Source organism: Peromyscus californicus, unplaced genomic scaffold (genome assembly GCF_007827085.1).
Source record: "Peromyscus californicus insignis strain IS unplaced genomic scaffold, ASM782708v3 Scaffold_20__1_contigs__length_68692818, whole genome shotgun sequence".
NCBI lineage: Eukaryota > Metazoa > Chordata > Mammalia > Rodentia > Cricetidae > Peromyscus > Peromyscus californicus.
The window spans coordinates 11820825-11838568 of NW_026294503.1; the positions used below are offsets into that span (position 1 = coordinate 11820825).

At 38.7% G+C, this 17744-nt stretch overlaps 1 protein-coding gene and 1 long non-coding RNA gene across 3 annotated transcripts in view; one reads left to right on the forward strand and one right to left on the reverse strand.

Annotated features, from left to right (window-relative positions):
* The window catches only part of Pkhd1l1 (PKHD1 like 1), a 156537-nt gene extending 141954 nt beyond the window's left edge, over window positions 1-14583 (forward strand). The window contains exons 72-78 of the mRNA XM_052747754.1: window positions 1210-1345; window positions 4895-5236; window positions 8346-8497; window positions 9662-9808; window positions 10119-10272; window positions 11227-11469; window positions 14368-14583. Coding sequence (XP_052603714.1) covers window positions 1210-1345; window positions 4895-5236; window positions 8346-8497; window positions 9662-9808; window positions 10119-10272; window positions 11227-11469; window positions 14368-14378 — 1185 coding nt within the window. The 3' untranslated portion in view covers window positions 14379-14583. The remainder of the gene's footprint in view (window positions 1-1209; window positions 1346-4894; window positions 5237-8345; window positions 8498-9661; window positions 9809-10118; window positions 10273-11226; window positions 11470-14367) is intronic.
* Window positions 1-17744, reverse strand: part of LOC128116484 (uncharacterized) — a 126893-nt gene that overhangs the window by 91215 nt on the left and 17934 nt on the right. For both annotated transcript variants that reach the window (XR_008220476.1, XR_008220477.1), the window contains exon 2: window positions 14849-14984. This is a non-coding gene — a long non-coding RNA (uncharacterized LOC128116484). The remainder of the gene's footprint in view (window positions 1-14848; window positions 14985-17744) is intronic.

Here is a 17744-nt window from a genome sequence, read left to right on the forward strand (position 1 = left end):
TATTTATGATCATGTGACTAGCAAGCAAGCCTGAATTTTTATACCAAAATCATGTATTACTTAAAGTTATGTATTTGTTTTTCTTATTCTTACATATTCTTGTGTATGCATATACAGACAAAACATATAACTTTGAAACTTATTGCAATGTTTTCAGCATATTGTTTTAAATATCTTTGATAGTGTCATATCTTTGCTGTACATGGAACTCAACTGGGAGCATTAAATTTATTCAAACTGTCAGTGGGGAAAAATATAATGTTGGACAGTAGTCCCAAAATTCAGATTTTCTTTTCTACATATATAAGACCTCAAAGTCCTAGAGTATTAGGTGGAGGAAAACATCTGACCAGATGAAGCAGGGAACAGGGGGAAAATGGGAGACATCCTTCTTAGGTAATAGCAAGTCCATCCTTTCCATTGCTCAAGACATAACTTGGGCATTATTATTTTAACCTCTCATTCTGTTTCATTCCTTACCCAGTCCAACTGTGAATTCTGCTGAGTTTTCAAACATCTGGAGTTAGAAGACCTCTTACCAATTCCCTTGCTACCATTTAGTGAAGCAACATTATCTTGTCCATAGATGTAGGCAATTGTCTGCCACCTCTTCTTCCTGTGTCTACTCTTGCCCTCCAGTGATCTGCTCACCTCAGCCAGAGAGGGAATGTTAGAACTTTCCTCTAGCAAACACAAGATCAGTTCCACTCATCTCTGTGTGACTCAGTTTTCACAATGACCCACAAGACTCTATGGGAATCGCCCCATGTTTCCACTGATTTTTATGAGTCTTCATACCCAAGTTTTGTGAAATAGTTTTCAACATTTCAGATTCAATTTGTGTTTCTACAAAGCAGAACACTGTTAAGTTTCTTCCCAGCTCCTGGATTCAAAAGTCTCTTTTGTACTTCATTGTCTTTGAAAGGGACCCTTTCTTCAGCTTAGTGTATGGCTTCTCTAATCATTTCTTTCTTGCACTACGTTCTTCTCCTGGGACTTACCACTTAGGGGTTAATTTATCATACCTGCATGAATGGTTAAATACAAGAATATTTTTAATTTTTGTTCAATATTTGCCCTAAGTTCACAAAAACTTGGATTTAGTATCTTATAAAATTTGTGCATAGTTAGAACAAAGTTTTAAGAACTAAATTCTAAACGTCTGTTCTATTGCTCTAATAAAAACACATAAATGTTTATTTTTAACAGGCAGTTCTAGTAGGAATTTTTTTTTCCACACTTCAGCGTTTGGATGTCTATGTGAACAATTCACTGGTCTGCCCCAAAAATACAGTATGGAATGCCCAAAAGAAACTCTGTGAACTTCATAGGCATCTGAACACAGGTATTTCTTTAGGACAGTACACGTGTGTGCGTGTGTGCGTGTGTGTGTGTGTGTGTGTGTGTGTGTGAATATATATATTCGGTTCCTTGCAAACATTCTTTGAAACATTTCATTATTACACTATTTCCTTAGCTATTGGAGAATAAAGAAGGAAGTAAATTTTTTAGCCCCATTCAACAAAAAGCTAAGATGTGATCATTGATAAAGTGCTTTGAAAGATCACTGCTGGTAGAACTCTTTACCTATAGGTGAATGAAGATAAGAGTTTTTATCATGGACATGCTGAAAACTTCCTGACAAAGTTTTCCTTTGACATGTATGCAATTTAACTATTCTTATGTCCAGAAGAGATTTCTCTCAGAAGTTTTTACTTTCCCTCTGTTTTATTTCTGTTCTATAGAGGTCAATGCCTGAATTATTTCCAGTTATCAGAAGTATTGTCAAGAAAGCTATCATAATATCAACCTTATTAATTAAATATTACATAATAAAATTGATTTAAATGTAATATATGAAAAAGGCTACATTTATCTACATAGTGATATTTATAAACCAAGAATTATCACTGTTCTTTTAGGGCTTTTTATTAAACAGGATTCTAATATTGTTGAGAGTAGATATTGTGTTCTATGAGTAGATTTATATCACTTATCTTGGCCCACTATTGCAGAAATGTAAACAGCAAAATATAAGCTAGACCTGGAAGTATGAATGAGTGGTCAGTATTCTTTGCCATTTGTAAAACAAGTCTTGTTTTTACTACTTATAAAATAGCTAAAATTTCCAGAGACATTCTCACATGTCAGACACTCAACTCTAAGTGCTTTATATGTTACTTTATGTTGTGACTTACCATTGTACCTTAGAGTAGTGGTTCTCAACCTTCCCAATGCTGTGACCTTTTAACACAGTTCCTCATGTTGTGGTGACCCCAACCATAAACTTATTTTTGTTGCTACTTCATAACTGTAGCTTTAATACTGTCATGAATCCTAATGTAAATATCTGTGTTTTTTGATGTTCTTAGGTGACCCCTATAGCCCACGTTGGGTGCCATTTGTAGCTGAAGTTTTCCTGGTCCTGCCTGGGCCACAGTCAGGATAAATCTCTCTCACCCGCCAGTCCTGTAGCCAAGTAAACACACAGAGACTTATATTACTTATAAACTGCATGGCCGTGGCAGGCTTCTTGCTATCTAGTTCTTATATCTCAAATGAACCCATTTCTATTAATCTATAAGTTGCCACGTGGCTTGTGGCTTACCGGTACTTTACATCTCTCTTCTAAATGCCGCAGCTGGCAGCATCTCCTCACTCAGCCTTTCACTTCCCAGAATTCTCCTCTCTCTTTGTCCTACCTGGCTACTGGCCAATCAGCACTTTATTTATTAACCAATCAGAGCAACACATTCAGAGCATATAGAACATCCCACAGCAGACCCCTGTGAAAAGGGTGTTCGAGCCAAGGGATCATGACCCATAGATTAAGAATTACAGCCTTAGACAATAACAAACAGCTGAATAAAGTAAGGTCAGGAGGTGATATCATTTGCCAAAGCTTCAACTTTAGTCTCCTCAGACTACTGTGACAAAATTCAATGACATTAGATAGTAGACAGCACATTATTTCTTTCCTTTTCTTTTTACTGCACCACAAATTATTTATTTATTCATTTTTTAATCTTTCTTTTTTTTTGGAGACAGGATTTCTCTGTGTAGCTCTGGCTGTCCTGGAATTTGCTCTATGGACCAGGGTAGCCTTGAACTCAGAGATCTGCCTGACTCTGTCTATTGAATGCTGGGATTAAAGGTGTGCAGCACCACCACCTGGTTGCATGCTGGTATTTTTTTTTTCTTTTATCCTCACAATTCTGGAAGGAGTCTGCTGTCAGATTCTGATGAGGAAATTTTTTTCCTGGACTGCAAAGGCTTCTTGCTTTGTTCCCACTCTGTGAGAGTGAGCTCTCTGGCCTCTTTAAAGTTTCTAATTCCATAATGAAGTCTTCACTCACAATCTTACATAAGCTTAATTTTCCTCCAAAGAGCTCCACTTACAAATATCATCAAACAGAATTAAGGCTTCATTTCAACATAGGAGTTTGGAGAGGATGCAGTCCAGTTCATAGCAGTCTCAAAGCCAGAACAGACTAGTGAGGACTAGAAAGTATTGCCTAGTTCTTGAACACATGCCTTTGGTGGTTATGCTGCATTACCTCTTTATAACCTAACCTTTTAAATACAAATCATGGCGTTTATTTCCAGTTTAGTTTTCATACATGTTTAACTCTTTTATGAAGCAGTATCAAAGTTAGAAAAATAGGAACTATTTCAATCAGCAGAATGTAATGTAGAGACAAAGGGCTGAAAATCAACACTACAGAAGCCTTTTAATAGATCAACTAGACTGTGTATATGTGTTGTCAGTTTGTTTTTTCATGTATTGCTGGGTTTTGTTTTGTTTTGTCTTGTTTTTCAATGCTGATGCTCAAACATAAGGATTTCACATATAATCACTTCTCCAGCCAAACATTAAAATTAAAAAATTGCATTTTTCAGCAGGATTTCTTTAAAGCTTTAGTACATTGAATGCAGAATGCCCGTATACCACAAGCCCCTCTATAGTCTAATGCTCTACTGTCTTTATCTCTATATTATTGTTATAACATAAAAAAATCAACTAAGCTGGATGGTCCAGACATTGTTAACAAGAATGTGACCTCGTACCCACTGTCCACTCTGTACCACAAAGCATGTTCTGTAGATTCACACGATGAAATGCAGTCAGAAGCTACATGATTTGTTCTACCACTGTGGTACAGTTCAGCCTTTGGGGCTTACAAGATTTGTTACTTCTTAATTCTGTTGATTCTCTCTCTCTCTCTCTCTCTCTCTCTCTCTCTCTCTCTCTCTCTCTCTCTCACACACACACACACACACACACACACACACACACTGGAAATGTACAATGACCTCCATTTCACAATCCCTAGGAGAATTTGTTTTGATTAATCATAGATTTTTACAAGCTTACATGTAATCCCATTTCATTGGCATAAGATTCCTCTGAGATGTTTTAATAGATCCTTCATTTTTATTACATACCTTCTGTCCTCAATAAAACTAAAAATATTAACTGTAAGTGCTCCTTTAAGAATTGGCATCTAGGACAGAATGAATTAGAAGACCATTAAATTTATACTTTAAATTACCAAATTCCTTCATCCGTGGCTTTGAAAGTCAGAATATATAAGTAGTATTCTATAAGTACAGAATTAATTCCTGGGTGTATAATTAGTTTGGCTTCTCATTTATATTGTGACTATAGAGTAATTCTTTTAGAAATAAATTTTATATATAGGCTATTAATAGTAGTATTTTAATGGAGTATAACTTTGCAAGTTAGTTTAATAAGCATTTGGTTTTTAATACGTTTTTTGTTATGAAAATGGTATCATTGAACTTTTTGGAGTTCAAACAAATATGAAGTACTGCGCGTGGCCATTGTGCTCATAGAAATATATTTTGCTGTCTTGGCCTTTTTCTTTTATAGAGCGATTCCCTCCTGACTTGGGTTCCGCTATCCCTGGTGAGAACTACTTTGATAGAACCTACCAGATGCTTTACCTTTTGGTTAAAGGTACTACACCCGTGGAAGTCCACACGGCTACAGTCATCTTTGTTTCTTTCCAACTGCCTGCTGTGACCGAAGATGATTTTTTTAGCTCACACAATCTGGTTAGAAATCTTGCCTTGTTCCTAAAAATATCAAGTGACAAAATCCGTGTCAGCAGGACAACAGGAGCGAGTCTTCGGAGGAAGAGATCCATGGGACGCATAATGGAAGTAGAGATTGGAGCCGCTCCCTCTTGGTTCTTTAGCAATTCTAGCACAGGTATGGATATCAGACTTTGAGATAAAGGAATGTGATTGTAAAGTGTAAAGTCATAAATAAACCTACCAGAGCCTGATTAGCCAGGCCATAGGGAATGCTGCTACCTCTGTTTCTTGAACCCCAAAGGCCTACAAACCCTCTTACTTCTCTACTCCTATAATAATAACTCATTGAGGAATTATGATGGGGTTGCACAAGAATAAATTAAACAAAAGGATCTGACTTAATAGGAGGTGACTTCATAGAGGAGTGATAAAGAGTGAAAATGGGGCCGGAGGGAGGAGGACAGGGGAATCCATGGCTGATACACAAAATTAAATTAAATTATAAAATAAAAAAGTTATAACAGTAAAAAATAAAGTTAAAATAATCAATTAGAAAAGGAAGCTGCCAATGGAACTCTGTTGCTTAGAAGAACATAGAAAGCCTAGGCTTATGTTGTAGCAATGAGTTTTATGATGTTATCTGCCTGGAGTCATAGCTGACTTCCCTTCATCAGCTCTGTACTTCCTTGGATTAATATGGCCAGTGTTCTGGTTTCAGTATGACTTAACCTATAGATTTAACCTAGGAGTTGCAGCAGGCCCAGGTTACACAGGCAGATAGATTATTTACCCCTTTGTAGCAATACCAGATAAACTCTGATAAATATAAGATACAGGTCTGAGAACAGGGAACAGAGGAACAGGAAAATAAGGAAAAGCAAGCTTATGGTGTGTTTTCAAAGCACAGTATAGGGTAGGGTCTCAAGTCTCAAGAAAAGACCTAGGACTTGGCTTGAAATGGATAAATCATGGAAAAACATGGAGGAGTAAAAATAAAGATGTGTACATAGTCATACAGCTAATACATAACATCAGGTATCCAGGATGTACACATAGTCATATGGCATTCACATAGTGTCAGGCACCCTAGAAAGAGGCAGCGACAGTACTGAGGGAACCTCTTGGTGGGCAGAGTCCTCAAGGTAGGAGTAAGAAGCTTTCATGTTAAGGTCTTCAGTAGTGAGATGGCCATCAGGAGAAATGGAATGGCGATCAGGAGAAATGGAAGAGCAACATAGCAGAGGTTGGTTCTGCCACTGGGCTGAGAGCCCGTGACCATAAAGTAGCAGTGGACATGGAATGATGCACCTTGGTACATTTACCCTAGACCATAGAAGCACTCACATTTAAGAGATCTTGGAGAGGACAACTGGAAGGAGTTAGGGGAGAGAGAAGAATATGTAAGACTCCGCCTTTATCCCAGAGTCTGAGTCATGCAAGCAAGGCCTTTCGAACTGAACTGGAAATTCCGAGTTGGGTTTCCAATGTGTCATGTCGGCTCATTGGCCAATGTTGCTGAGAACACCAAGCTTTCTACTTTATCCTTAATGGTAGAAATTTGGTGATTTGAGTCCTGAAGGCATGACTTGGAATGTGGAAGATGGTGGATCTTTTAAGCTGCAGAATCTTAATAACACCCTGGTTACAGTGGTTTTCTAAAAATCACTGACTACAGTGCTTGGAATAAAGTAGAAAATGGAAAGCCAATTTAAAATCTATTTTAATAACCACTACTTTAGGCTAGGGTTTTGGTAGTAAGGACAAAGAAAACTGAAAATTAGTGTATGATTAAATATGGATTGGTAGGCTAGTGGAGAAGAAATCAAGAAAAAGTATCAGAATCTATCTAAAGGCATTTGGAGGTGTCAATTCATAAAGTAGGAATCCTTGTGGAGGTGGTAGGTTTAAGAGGAAATCCCAGGTCTGCCATGAAAGGAAGAGAGAAGGGAAAGCATGTGCAGACTTGAAAATTGCCAGAAGTCCAAAGAAGGTAACAGGTTGATAGGAACCTGATAACTTTAGCAAGTTATTAATGCACATGCTAATAGTGGGTAGATGCTTATTATACTTAAGTTCTAAAAATATTCTATTCTGAATTAGTAATGTGTGGTTACAGAAAAGGCTGACAATACTTCACTTAACAAAGAATGACATGAGAAAGTTTAGTTTAAATCAGGAGACACATTCTCTCACTGTTTCTTCAGGTGTGTGTGTTCTTCTCTACCTTTGTCTTTTTCTTTCCTAAATTCTATCTTATAACATTCTCTTGAGTTTTTCATTTTCCCCAATTTATTAACGTGACTGTCATATTCTTTTCAGGTACTAAAGTGTTAGTAGTCTATAATGTGGCAAGTCGCAAGAATATATTATAGAGTTTCAGATGTGTATTGAAGCTATACTTTGACCGGCCAAGGGTCTGTCAAAAGGCAAGCCATTTATTATGAATATTTGGTGTTATCCAGCCTTTAGTACTTCAGCTGTCTTCTGCTATGAAACTCTTGCGTGCCCAGGCAGATGGGCAAACAGTTCAGCTCCTCAGACCTGCTGAACTTCTAGGTAACTAACTTCCCTGCAGGAGCCAGTACTTGGATAAGGTCAAGTAAGCAAAGACAAGCTGGGGGGAGACACATAGCTTTGTTTCTTGTGCTAATGAAGTTCAGACCATCCTCTCTCCTTGAGGCCTATTGGCTCTCCAGAGCAATTGACTGAGAACAAAAGAGGTTTTTACATATCAAGGTAGAAGGTAGAGAACCGAGTAGCCAGGGGAAGGCATCACCAGGGAGAAGAGAAGAACATAGGGGTAATGTAGATGGTAAGGCAGAACTCTTGAGCCAGGAGTAGAGAGTAGCAGAGATGGAGAGTGAAGAAACAGAGGATGAAGATGAGGCTTGAAGCATAAGAGCTTAGTCGTTAGAAGGACTATGAGAGGGAACCGGACAGAATTGAAGCTATTTAGACGGAATTTCATCCCAGAGAAATAAAGAGACAGATAACGAGCTTGGGGCATCTAGAGGTATTCCTGCCCTGAATGCCTGGTGGAGTTATAGTTGTATTGATAGAATTTTGTCCTAGAGGAATGAAGTTAACAGACATAAGAGCGTAGTATACGTAGATTTTTTTCTCTCAGATATCCCACACTGGATGTAGCAAAATCCCCGGAACCCCTGGGTAATTCATACTATGATGTGATGAAGTATGCAAACAAAATGAAGGCCAAAACTTATGCATATTCCCACAATTCCATTGTCTTGTAATCCATATGCCCTAATGCTTTTCCCCCATAGGTCAGATGCAACTGTCTGAACTCCGGGAAATTTCTGACTCTCTTGGACGAGCGGTCATCTTAGGCAAAATTAGTACTATCCTTGGATTCAATATCTCTTCCATGTCCATTACCAGTCCTATTCCACAACCGACTGATTCTGGCTGGATTAAGGTAAGAACACACATCTAGAATAAAAATGTATTTTATCTTATAAATGGTGTTGCTTTTTAAAAGGAATTTAAGACCCTCTTTACATTTCAAAACAGAAACCTAGATAGCATGTATTTCTAATTTATTTTTTATGGGGTAACTAAAATGATAATAATGAAGTTTAAAAAAATATAAGATTGAGGGTTTGAATATGGGTCAATGGCTCACAGTGCTTACAGTGCATGCTGCATGTGTCTTAGGGTTGGGGTTTCAATTGCTGTGATAAAGCACCATGACCAAAAACAACTTGGGGAAAAATGAATTTATTTCAGCTTACAGTTATAGTCCATCATGAAGGGGAGTCAGGACAGGAACTCAAGGCAGAAATCTGGAGGCAGAAACTGAAACAGAGGCTGTGGAGGAATGCTGCTTCCTTATACAACTCAAGGTCACCACCCAGGGTTGGCACTACCCACAGTGGGCTGAGTCTTCTTGCATCAAACATGAATCAAGAAAATGCTTGACAGACTTTCTTATAGGCCCATGGTATTGAGGCATTTTCTCAATTGAGATTCCCTCTTCCCAAATGACTCTAGCTTGTGTCAAGTTCACATAAAACTAATAAATACACATAAGGACCTGAATTTTGAATTCCCATCATTCACACTTAAAGGAAGCCAGGCATGCCTGTAGCCCAGTACTGGTTTGGGTGAGGGGACGGGAGTAGATTATTATGATTTGCTGTCAGGCTTAGAAACAGCTAGTTCCAGGTGTATTGAGACCCAGTCCCAAGCAGGTAAGGTGGGAAGTGACAGAGAATGACACCCTACATCCTCTGGCCTTCATAGGTAGGTGCATGTATCTGCAGGAATACACACACACACACACACACACACACACACACACACACACACACACACGCATTGAACATGATCATATCTTCTAAAACTTAGTTTTTCCCATGCACCTTGCTTTGAATATTTTTAACATTGTGTCATAGCTTTGATCAAGAGGGAAATTTATAACAATGCCAATCTTGCATGTCTAATTGACTGTTAGACATGTTTAATTGATAAAATGTTTAATTCATTTTAAATGAACTGAATATTGCACTTGGCTTGGCTGAGTTGGCTGTGAAATGCAGTTTGTCCTGGAAAAATCACTTCCTTGCTCTGTCCACCCCAGGTGACTGCCCAGCCAGTTGAAAGATCTGTATTTCCTGTTCACTACGTGGCCTTTGTGTCTTCACTCTCAGTGGTGGCTCAGCCAGTGGCAGCACAGCCAGGACAGCCATTTCCTCAGCAGCCCTCAGTAAAGGCCGTAGATCCTGAGGTGAGTCCTGACTCCCATTGTCCTAGAGTGAATAGCTTTGACTATAATTCTGGAAGGGACCCACTTCCCTGGCAGCTTGAATGTGAGAGTTAAAACTAATACCTGTGGATAGCCTTTTCTGTTTACTGTTTCCAAAGCATTTCTTTGAAATGAATGTGCTTTTCTGTTCACATTCAGGATCTCTTTTGGAGAGGTTAGGAGATTCTGTAGATTTTTAATTTGTAATAGACATGTAAAAATTAGTAGATCTTTTTTGAAGATCTAGGACAGGGCATTTGTTATAATTCTCCACTGTTCTTTTTTTCTTGAGGGTAACTGTGTATCAGTTGGAATTACATCACTTACTTTGAAGGCTATCCTAAAGGACTCCAATAACAATCAAGTTGGTGGCCTTAGTGGAAATACAACAATTCCATTTAGCAACTGTTGGGCCAACTATACAGATCTCACTCCTCACAGAACAGGTGAGTAGACCATATTAGGTCCTCATACATCTCCTCAGTAAAGAGCTGTGTGGTTTTTTTTTGAATGGACAAAATATTCTATAATGCTTTGGTCAATAAACTGTAGAAATCAAAATGCTATATTATGCCTTTTTCTGAATATAATTGGCCCCCCTTATAAAATACATTTAATATACAAAAAAGAAATTAAAATAATGATTAGAGAAATTTAAGTATAATTGGAGACCACACATAAAAAAATCATGATTTGTATTCTCTTTTTGCCTGTTATTGCTCCAAATTTTCTCACTAAATGTGTTACATTTATAATTTTAATAATTAATATATATTTTTTTCATTTAAGAAAAGGTAGACTTGTAGTAATTTAACAATCTATGAAAGGATTCAGAGCTGAACTAGGAAGTTCCTTGTAGACTTTCTGCAAACTAATAAAAAAAAAAAAGAGAGAAAATATGTACAGATGAGGATTTGTGGAGCCTTGAATCAATAAACCAGTTACTGTAAAGAATCAAAAGTGTTCTAGTGAATTTCCTGTTGCTATGATAAACACCACAGCCACAGGCAACTTAGGGAAGGAAAAGGTTCATTTCAGCTACACATCCAGAGAGTAGCCCATCACTCAGGGAAGTCCAGGCAGGAACTCAAAGCAGGAACCTGCCACAGAATCCATGGAAGAGCTCACTAGTCTACCCTCTGGCTTGCTGTGGTAGCTTTTTTCACATCCCAGATCTACCTGCCTAGGGACAGTACTATTCCCATGCCTGTGGTTAGATGCAGGCTGAACTTCTGAGAACTTCTTTATCCCTCTCTGCACTCAAACTATGTCACCTGACGCCATTTACAAAAATACTTCATTAGAAATTAGTCACGATTTTCAAGCCAATAAAGGATGAATGGGAACTGACTGAAAACAAGCAGAGGAGTCAACTACTACAATGATTTTTCTCCCCCTAGGAAAACATTATAAACTTGAATTTATCCTGGCTAATACTGTCCGGGTAGAGTCGAGAGCCTTCAGCCTGTCAGCACAGACTCTCCCTGGTGGAGGCGGAAGTAGCAGCAGCAGTGGCCACAGCAAAGCATCCCCTGTGGGAAGTCCTGTCCAGATACTGACTGTAGTAACAGGCTGTCTCGTAGGAAGACTGTTGCTCTTGGAAGTATTTATGGCTGCCGTTCTCATCTTGAACCCAACCACAGGTAAGTACACTTCATTTCTTATGGAACCTGTCTCCAGGTTTGCAGGGGCCAGCAAGCGTTTCCTAATCAAAAGCTGTTCGGACAGCAGTTGTGTCTGGCATCACTGGAGACACAATGAGAAATATAAGTTCGATGGCAGACAAGACAGCTCTATGGAAATGATACCGCCTTTATGTGTAGAATACAAGAATGTGGGGGTGGAGACGCGTGGGTAATCTCAGAACTCTTCAGGTGTTACAAAGGGCACACACAGCTCGAAATGCTTATGCAACTAACTAGCTAAGAAGCCCAGAAGTGGTCTGGTTTCTGTCACAGCAGAGTCAAGGACTCAGGTGATGCTTCTCCACTTCTTGGTTTTATTCTCTTAGTGGTAACTCCATTTCCAGGCTGACTCCTCTTCCAAGTCTTTGTGGTAAATGTCCCCATACACTTATGCTTATGTTATACAATCCAGTGGCCAACACAATACACAGACACCTCCTCAACAGATCCAGCAGCCCAATCCCACAGCCCAGTCATTGACCTGGGTTGGGGCACATGCTCATCACTGAACGAGTAACTGTGGCCACAGGGCTCTAATTGGTGTGGCTTCAGCAACATCAGGTATAACCTGGTGAAAATAATGTTAGGACCAGGTGTGGCCAGCAGATAGTGAATTTGAAGAGATTAAAAGAAAGAGAGGCCTTTCTGAGCTAGAATGATTCTAAATGATGGTCTATGTTACTCTATGAGTAGCATGTGAAGCCTGGGAGTGTTGTATAAAATGTCTACAATTTGGAGAGAAAAGGAAAAGCAGGAGCCAAGAAAAATGTAGGAGCAGGAAAAGGCATGCCTTCAACTAAATGCAGTCAACACTGAGTCCTCATGTACTTCTTCAACACCGGCCTCATCTCAGTAACAACACCATGCTTTCCTGACCCCTCCAGTTCATACTTCTCAGACTCCACATCCATCATCAGCTCTTCACCATCTTCATCAGACTAGAATGTCTCATATCTGTCCTTGTTTAACGTCTCCTTGCTATATACTCTTTCCTTCATCCACTGTATTAGTCTCCAAAACTTTTCCTCATGAATTCATTCACTTTTACCCTCCAAACTGTTATTAGATTTCACTTTTTGAAGAACAGGAACATATGGTGATAACAGTAACTGCCAGGTGTCACTGTACACAAAATGTCATCAAGACCACAGACTAAGAACCAGTTTTAAGGACTGCCTTTCTGTTATTTTCAACTTCAGGGCTGACTTCTATAGCTCAGTGGTAGGCTTACTAGCATGTGCAAGGCCTTGAGTTCAACCTCAGCACTGAAAATAGACAACACATAAATTAATTCATTCTTTCGACTCCACACGCTCCCTCCATCTAGACTATGTTCATCTACTTGTCCACTTTACCTACCTCTTTCAGCATTTTTCTGGGTTTGGCTCAAAACCCACATTCTCTAGTCTACTTTCCTTTTCCCTTCCCATTCTGTGAAACATTTTCCCCTTTTCCTTGGTCTCTTCATTCATATAATTATCATAGGCCTTTATATACTTGCATTGAATTTACATTCAAAATATATTTTTCATCAAACTTCAAGCACCTAGAAGAGCATATTCTTTATGTATTATATGTACTGAAAATGCAGTAGAGTTGATTTTAATTCTCCAAAGGAGAATAACACTCACCTCTGACTTAGAACTGTTAATTGGGCAGGGTCCGGCCAAGCAAAGTGTAAAGTGCTTAAAAGCTTGGCAAATATTAATCTGTTTATGATTTATTTAAAAGATAAGAACTTCTGGTTTGGGGAAGATAAATGAAATGGAGGCATCACATAACAAACAATGAAAGTAAAGAAGAATTTTAAAGTGGGACAATCATTCAGACTACTCAAGTACTCAAATAAAAAATCCCAAACTTGAATTTAAACCAGGTGTAAAGAAGGCCAGGATGAGAGGTCACCATGTTGCTGGTTCTAGGAGTAATAATAACAGCAAAGGAGGCTAAAATCAACAGCTGGGACATGGGGAAGAGCCTGAATGGCTCACCTTCTAGTGGCCGAGAATAATTAGGGTCCAGCTGGGAAGGGAGAAGCATGGTTATGAGACCCACTATTGTCTTCTCACAGCTGAATACATGTGAGAGAGAGGAAGAAAAAGGAAGTGGGGCTCGAAGCTGAGGGCCAATAAGTGTATAGGCAAATAACCAACACACAAGTTGCACGAGTCAGCTTTATGTCTGACATCGTCTCCAGAATTTTAATAAAAGAACAGATTGTTTTTCAAAATTGTTTAATAGTACAATGAATATTACTTACAAGGCCATTGACTAAATGGTAAGTACTGCTGACTGTATGCTAGTGCAGTTTGTGACTGATAATAAATGGCTTGATTTTCAATTATTGTCCACAGTCATTCTGACTGTCCCTCACAACTTTGGTAGTTTGCCAGCTAAGAGCATACTGTTTTCAAATCAATAGTAAATTGTATAATTATTGAGTCCTGTCTAGGACTTTTTCCAAATGCCAAAATCTGTCAATGGCTTCTGCTTTGCTGTTAATATTTGTAATGAAGGTAAAAAATTCAATTCCCATAATACATTGAAACACTGTTTTCATTGTGATTTAATACTTTGTTTTTGAGAGAATCACCATGCTTTGCTAAATAAAATTGCTATCTTACCTACAAAGACCATAAAAAACTATATATGAATTGTAACTCTATATACATCTCCACCAAAAAATTATTATCAATGGTAATGTAAAATTTGCAAATTTTGAGATTATTTTATGTTACTTTTGCCTTGTTAGTCAAACTATGAAATATATTAAAAGTTAAAATTAATGACACATACTTTTAAATGTATAATATGTTATTACTCCTCTTTTAAAAATGTATTATTGTTATTTTACAGCAAGCAACTGAAGTGCCTACTGAAGAACAGGCTGAACACAGAACCAGAAGACCTGCTATGTATCAGTCGTTTTGCTGCACAACAAGAAAAGCCTACAGCATTTTCAAGGAAATATGCAAAAATACTTTTGTATTTTTATAATACTTGACATGTAATCCTTATATTTAATCAAAAAGTTCAAGTTCCTTCAAAATACAAGTTTCTGTTGATTCCTTATACTTACATGTTCTTATTTCATGAAAAGTTACAGGAATCTCACATTTGGAAGCAGATACTTCATCTCCAAGTACCCTCAAAGTACCATTAAGGAGTTGAAGGAGTCAAGCATAGTGCCTCATGCCTCTAACCCTAGTGTTGAGTAGTCAGAGGCAGAATTGCCACAGTGACTCCAAGGCAAGCTAGGCTACATGCTGCGACATGTAGTCACAAAAACAAAACAGGCAAACAAAAGCCAAACAAAAAGCAAAGAAAAGAAACCAACCTTTTCTGGTGTTCTGTGACCTTCACAAAGCTCCAGTTTCCAAAAGGCTGTCATTGGACTTTCTGGCAGTCTTGGTGGCAAGACTGTTCTGCACCTTCCTCAGGCTGAACGCTTGCCTTTCAGATCTGCAAGTATTCTAGGAATCCCAGAAGAAAGAAGAGTTTTCTTGGCATCCCTAAAACTGGCCATTGGGACAAATTTAGTTTCCATTTAGTCCGCATTGCCTTCCAAAACTGTCTCTACTGAGCTTGTGTTCTGACTCCGGAGGTTAACAGAATCAAAAGCAAAACAACAACAAAGAACACAAAAAAATCCACCTTATTTTACAAAGTAATAAATTAGAGAATGCAGAAAGCTACAGATTAATAAAGTTACCCAAAAGCTTTCATACTATTAAAATATAACTTTTACTCAGAAAATTTTAAAGGGAATGATTAACTTGGCAGAATGCCCACCAAAGGCATGGCAGTCATTTTTGTGGCAGGCACAGATGGAGCTCAAAATGAATTTGGGTTAATTGATAAAATTCTATGAAGCCCGTGCATTGTCTCCCGTATACCATCTCCCAGTATATTCACCTTTGATCACTGTTAGGCATCTGTGCAAGCAAAAGGGAAGAGAGACAAGGTTGGGGGACAGAGGCGGCCTTCTGCTAATACACCTGAGGAAATTTTCTTTGTTCTGTTAGTCACAGAACACACCTTTAGCCAGATATGAAAACATAAATTTTGGCTAAGACAAAGTACAAAGAGAGATACCACACAAATACGTAACATGTTTCAAAGTAAGTCGCCTAAAAGCCTAAATATTAGAAGAAGATTTTTTTTCAGGAGCAGATCTTTGGAGACAGCTGTGTTTAGAAGCCACATTTCAAAACAGAGGGGATATCGAAACCAGCTTCTAACCCCAAGCCAAGAGAAAAGGACCTTACATTTAACTCATGGAAAACTTAATATATGTCCTTGAAGGGCAAGGTATGCAATGGAGGAGTTTGTGGCCCAAGAATTTAATCAGAAAGCCAGTAGCAATCTTTTGTAGCGAATGGCAGAACTTGCACAGTATAGCATCTTCCTGATGTGCAGGGATGAGCTATGAACTTCTGGGGGGCGGGGGGTCAGTGAGAGTCTAACAGTCAGAAGCATTGTCTAGGAGGGCTGCCTAAAAGGGAAGGTGACTGGAAAAGGAAGCAGGGAGGGCCCAATGAATGGCAAGAAGCAATAGAAGAAGTTCCAGCCAACAGCTGGAATAGAACAAAGTCATAACTTTATGGAAACTGCAGGTAAGAGGTCCTTGACAGGAGGTTTGGAGAAGATGCATGAAAGCCCTGTGACAAACACTTGCCGTGTCAAAGGATACTGCTGATGCTTGGTCTTACATCACTGGGTAACTGAGCTCTTTCATACCCACTTCAGTCATTTCCAGAGAAACGTCTGGTCCTGATGGTGTTGAGGAGGTCAGACATACCTCTAGTCCATGCTGAGACTTAAAGTCAGGCTTTCTAAGGCAGCTCCCCTTTTCTTTCCATCTCATGATACTTCATTTCTGTTAGAAAATTAAATCCCAAGATGTGTAATTTACTATCTCCAGAACAAATTAGGGTTCTGGAAGAGATATATGCATTGTAAATGCCACAAAATTGGCACTGTATATAGATCTTTTTCTACCTAAGTTCTAGTTTCACCCACTGGAAGTTTTTGTCAGTTTTTTTCTGTAGACATTTAATCAAGAGGTCTTATAATATGTTACTTGGCAGTAAAAGGGATTTCTAAAAGCTTTCTTCTTTGCCACAGACTTGTGAAAAGACACTAAATTAACTGTTCAAAGCTTTTGGCTGTTTTCAAAAAACTTTCTAGAATTATCATACTACATTCCCATAATAGACAATGGAAAAAAATCACATTTTAATCACTACTTTTTTTTATATTTCCCCAGTTTTTAGGAATCCATAAACAATATCACTTCACATGTCTTCATTCATATAATATTCCCCTTTTTTCTTTTGAATTTTTTGCTTTGAAATAATTTTTCTCTGGCATTTTTGTACTAGAAATTGAATTTTTTGTATTTTTAACATTTTATTATCAATGTGTATATAGAAAAATTAGATAACATAATTTTACTTTTTTCTCTTTAAATGATTTAGAAGAATGTTATGTTTTTATTAAGAAATTTTCTACTCATTTTACATGCTAACCACAGATCCCCCCTCTCTCTTCCTGCCTCCCCAACCTTACCCCCCAATTCTCCCTACATTCCCACCTCCTCCAAGTCAAGGTCTCCCCTGGGGAGTCAGCAGAGCCTGGTACATTCAGTTGAGCAGGTCCAAGTCCCTCCATGGCACCAAGGCAGCACAAGGTGTCACACCTTAGGCACTAAGCTCCAAAAAGCCCACTCATGCATCAGGGATGGATCCTGAACCACCAGCCTGGGCCCCCCCTAACAAGTTCAAGCCAAACAACTGCCTCGCCTATCCAGAGGGCCTAATCCAGTTCCACAGGGGCTCCACAGCTATTGGTCCACAGTTCATGAATTTCCACTAGTTTGGCTGGCCATCTCTGTATGTTTTCCCATCATGATCTCTATGTCCCTTGCTTATAGAATCCCTCCTCTCTCTCTCTCATCAACTGGACTCCTGGAACTCAGCCTGGCGCCCAGACGTGGATCTCTGCATCTGCTCCCATCAGTAACTGGATGAGGGCTCTATGATGACAGTTAGGTTATTCACTAATCTGGTTACAAGAGTAGACCAGTTCAGGCACCCTCTCGACTAATGCTAGTAGGGTATAAAATGGGGTCATCCTTGTGGATTCCTGGGAACTTCCCTAGCACCCTGTTTCTCCCTATTCCCATGATGTCTTCATTTATTATGGTATCTCTTTCCTTGGTTTTTCACTCT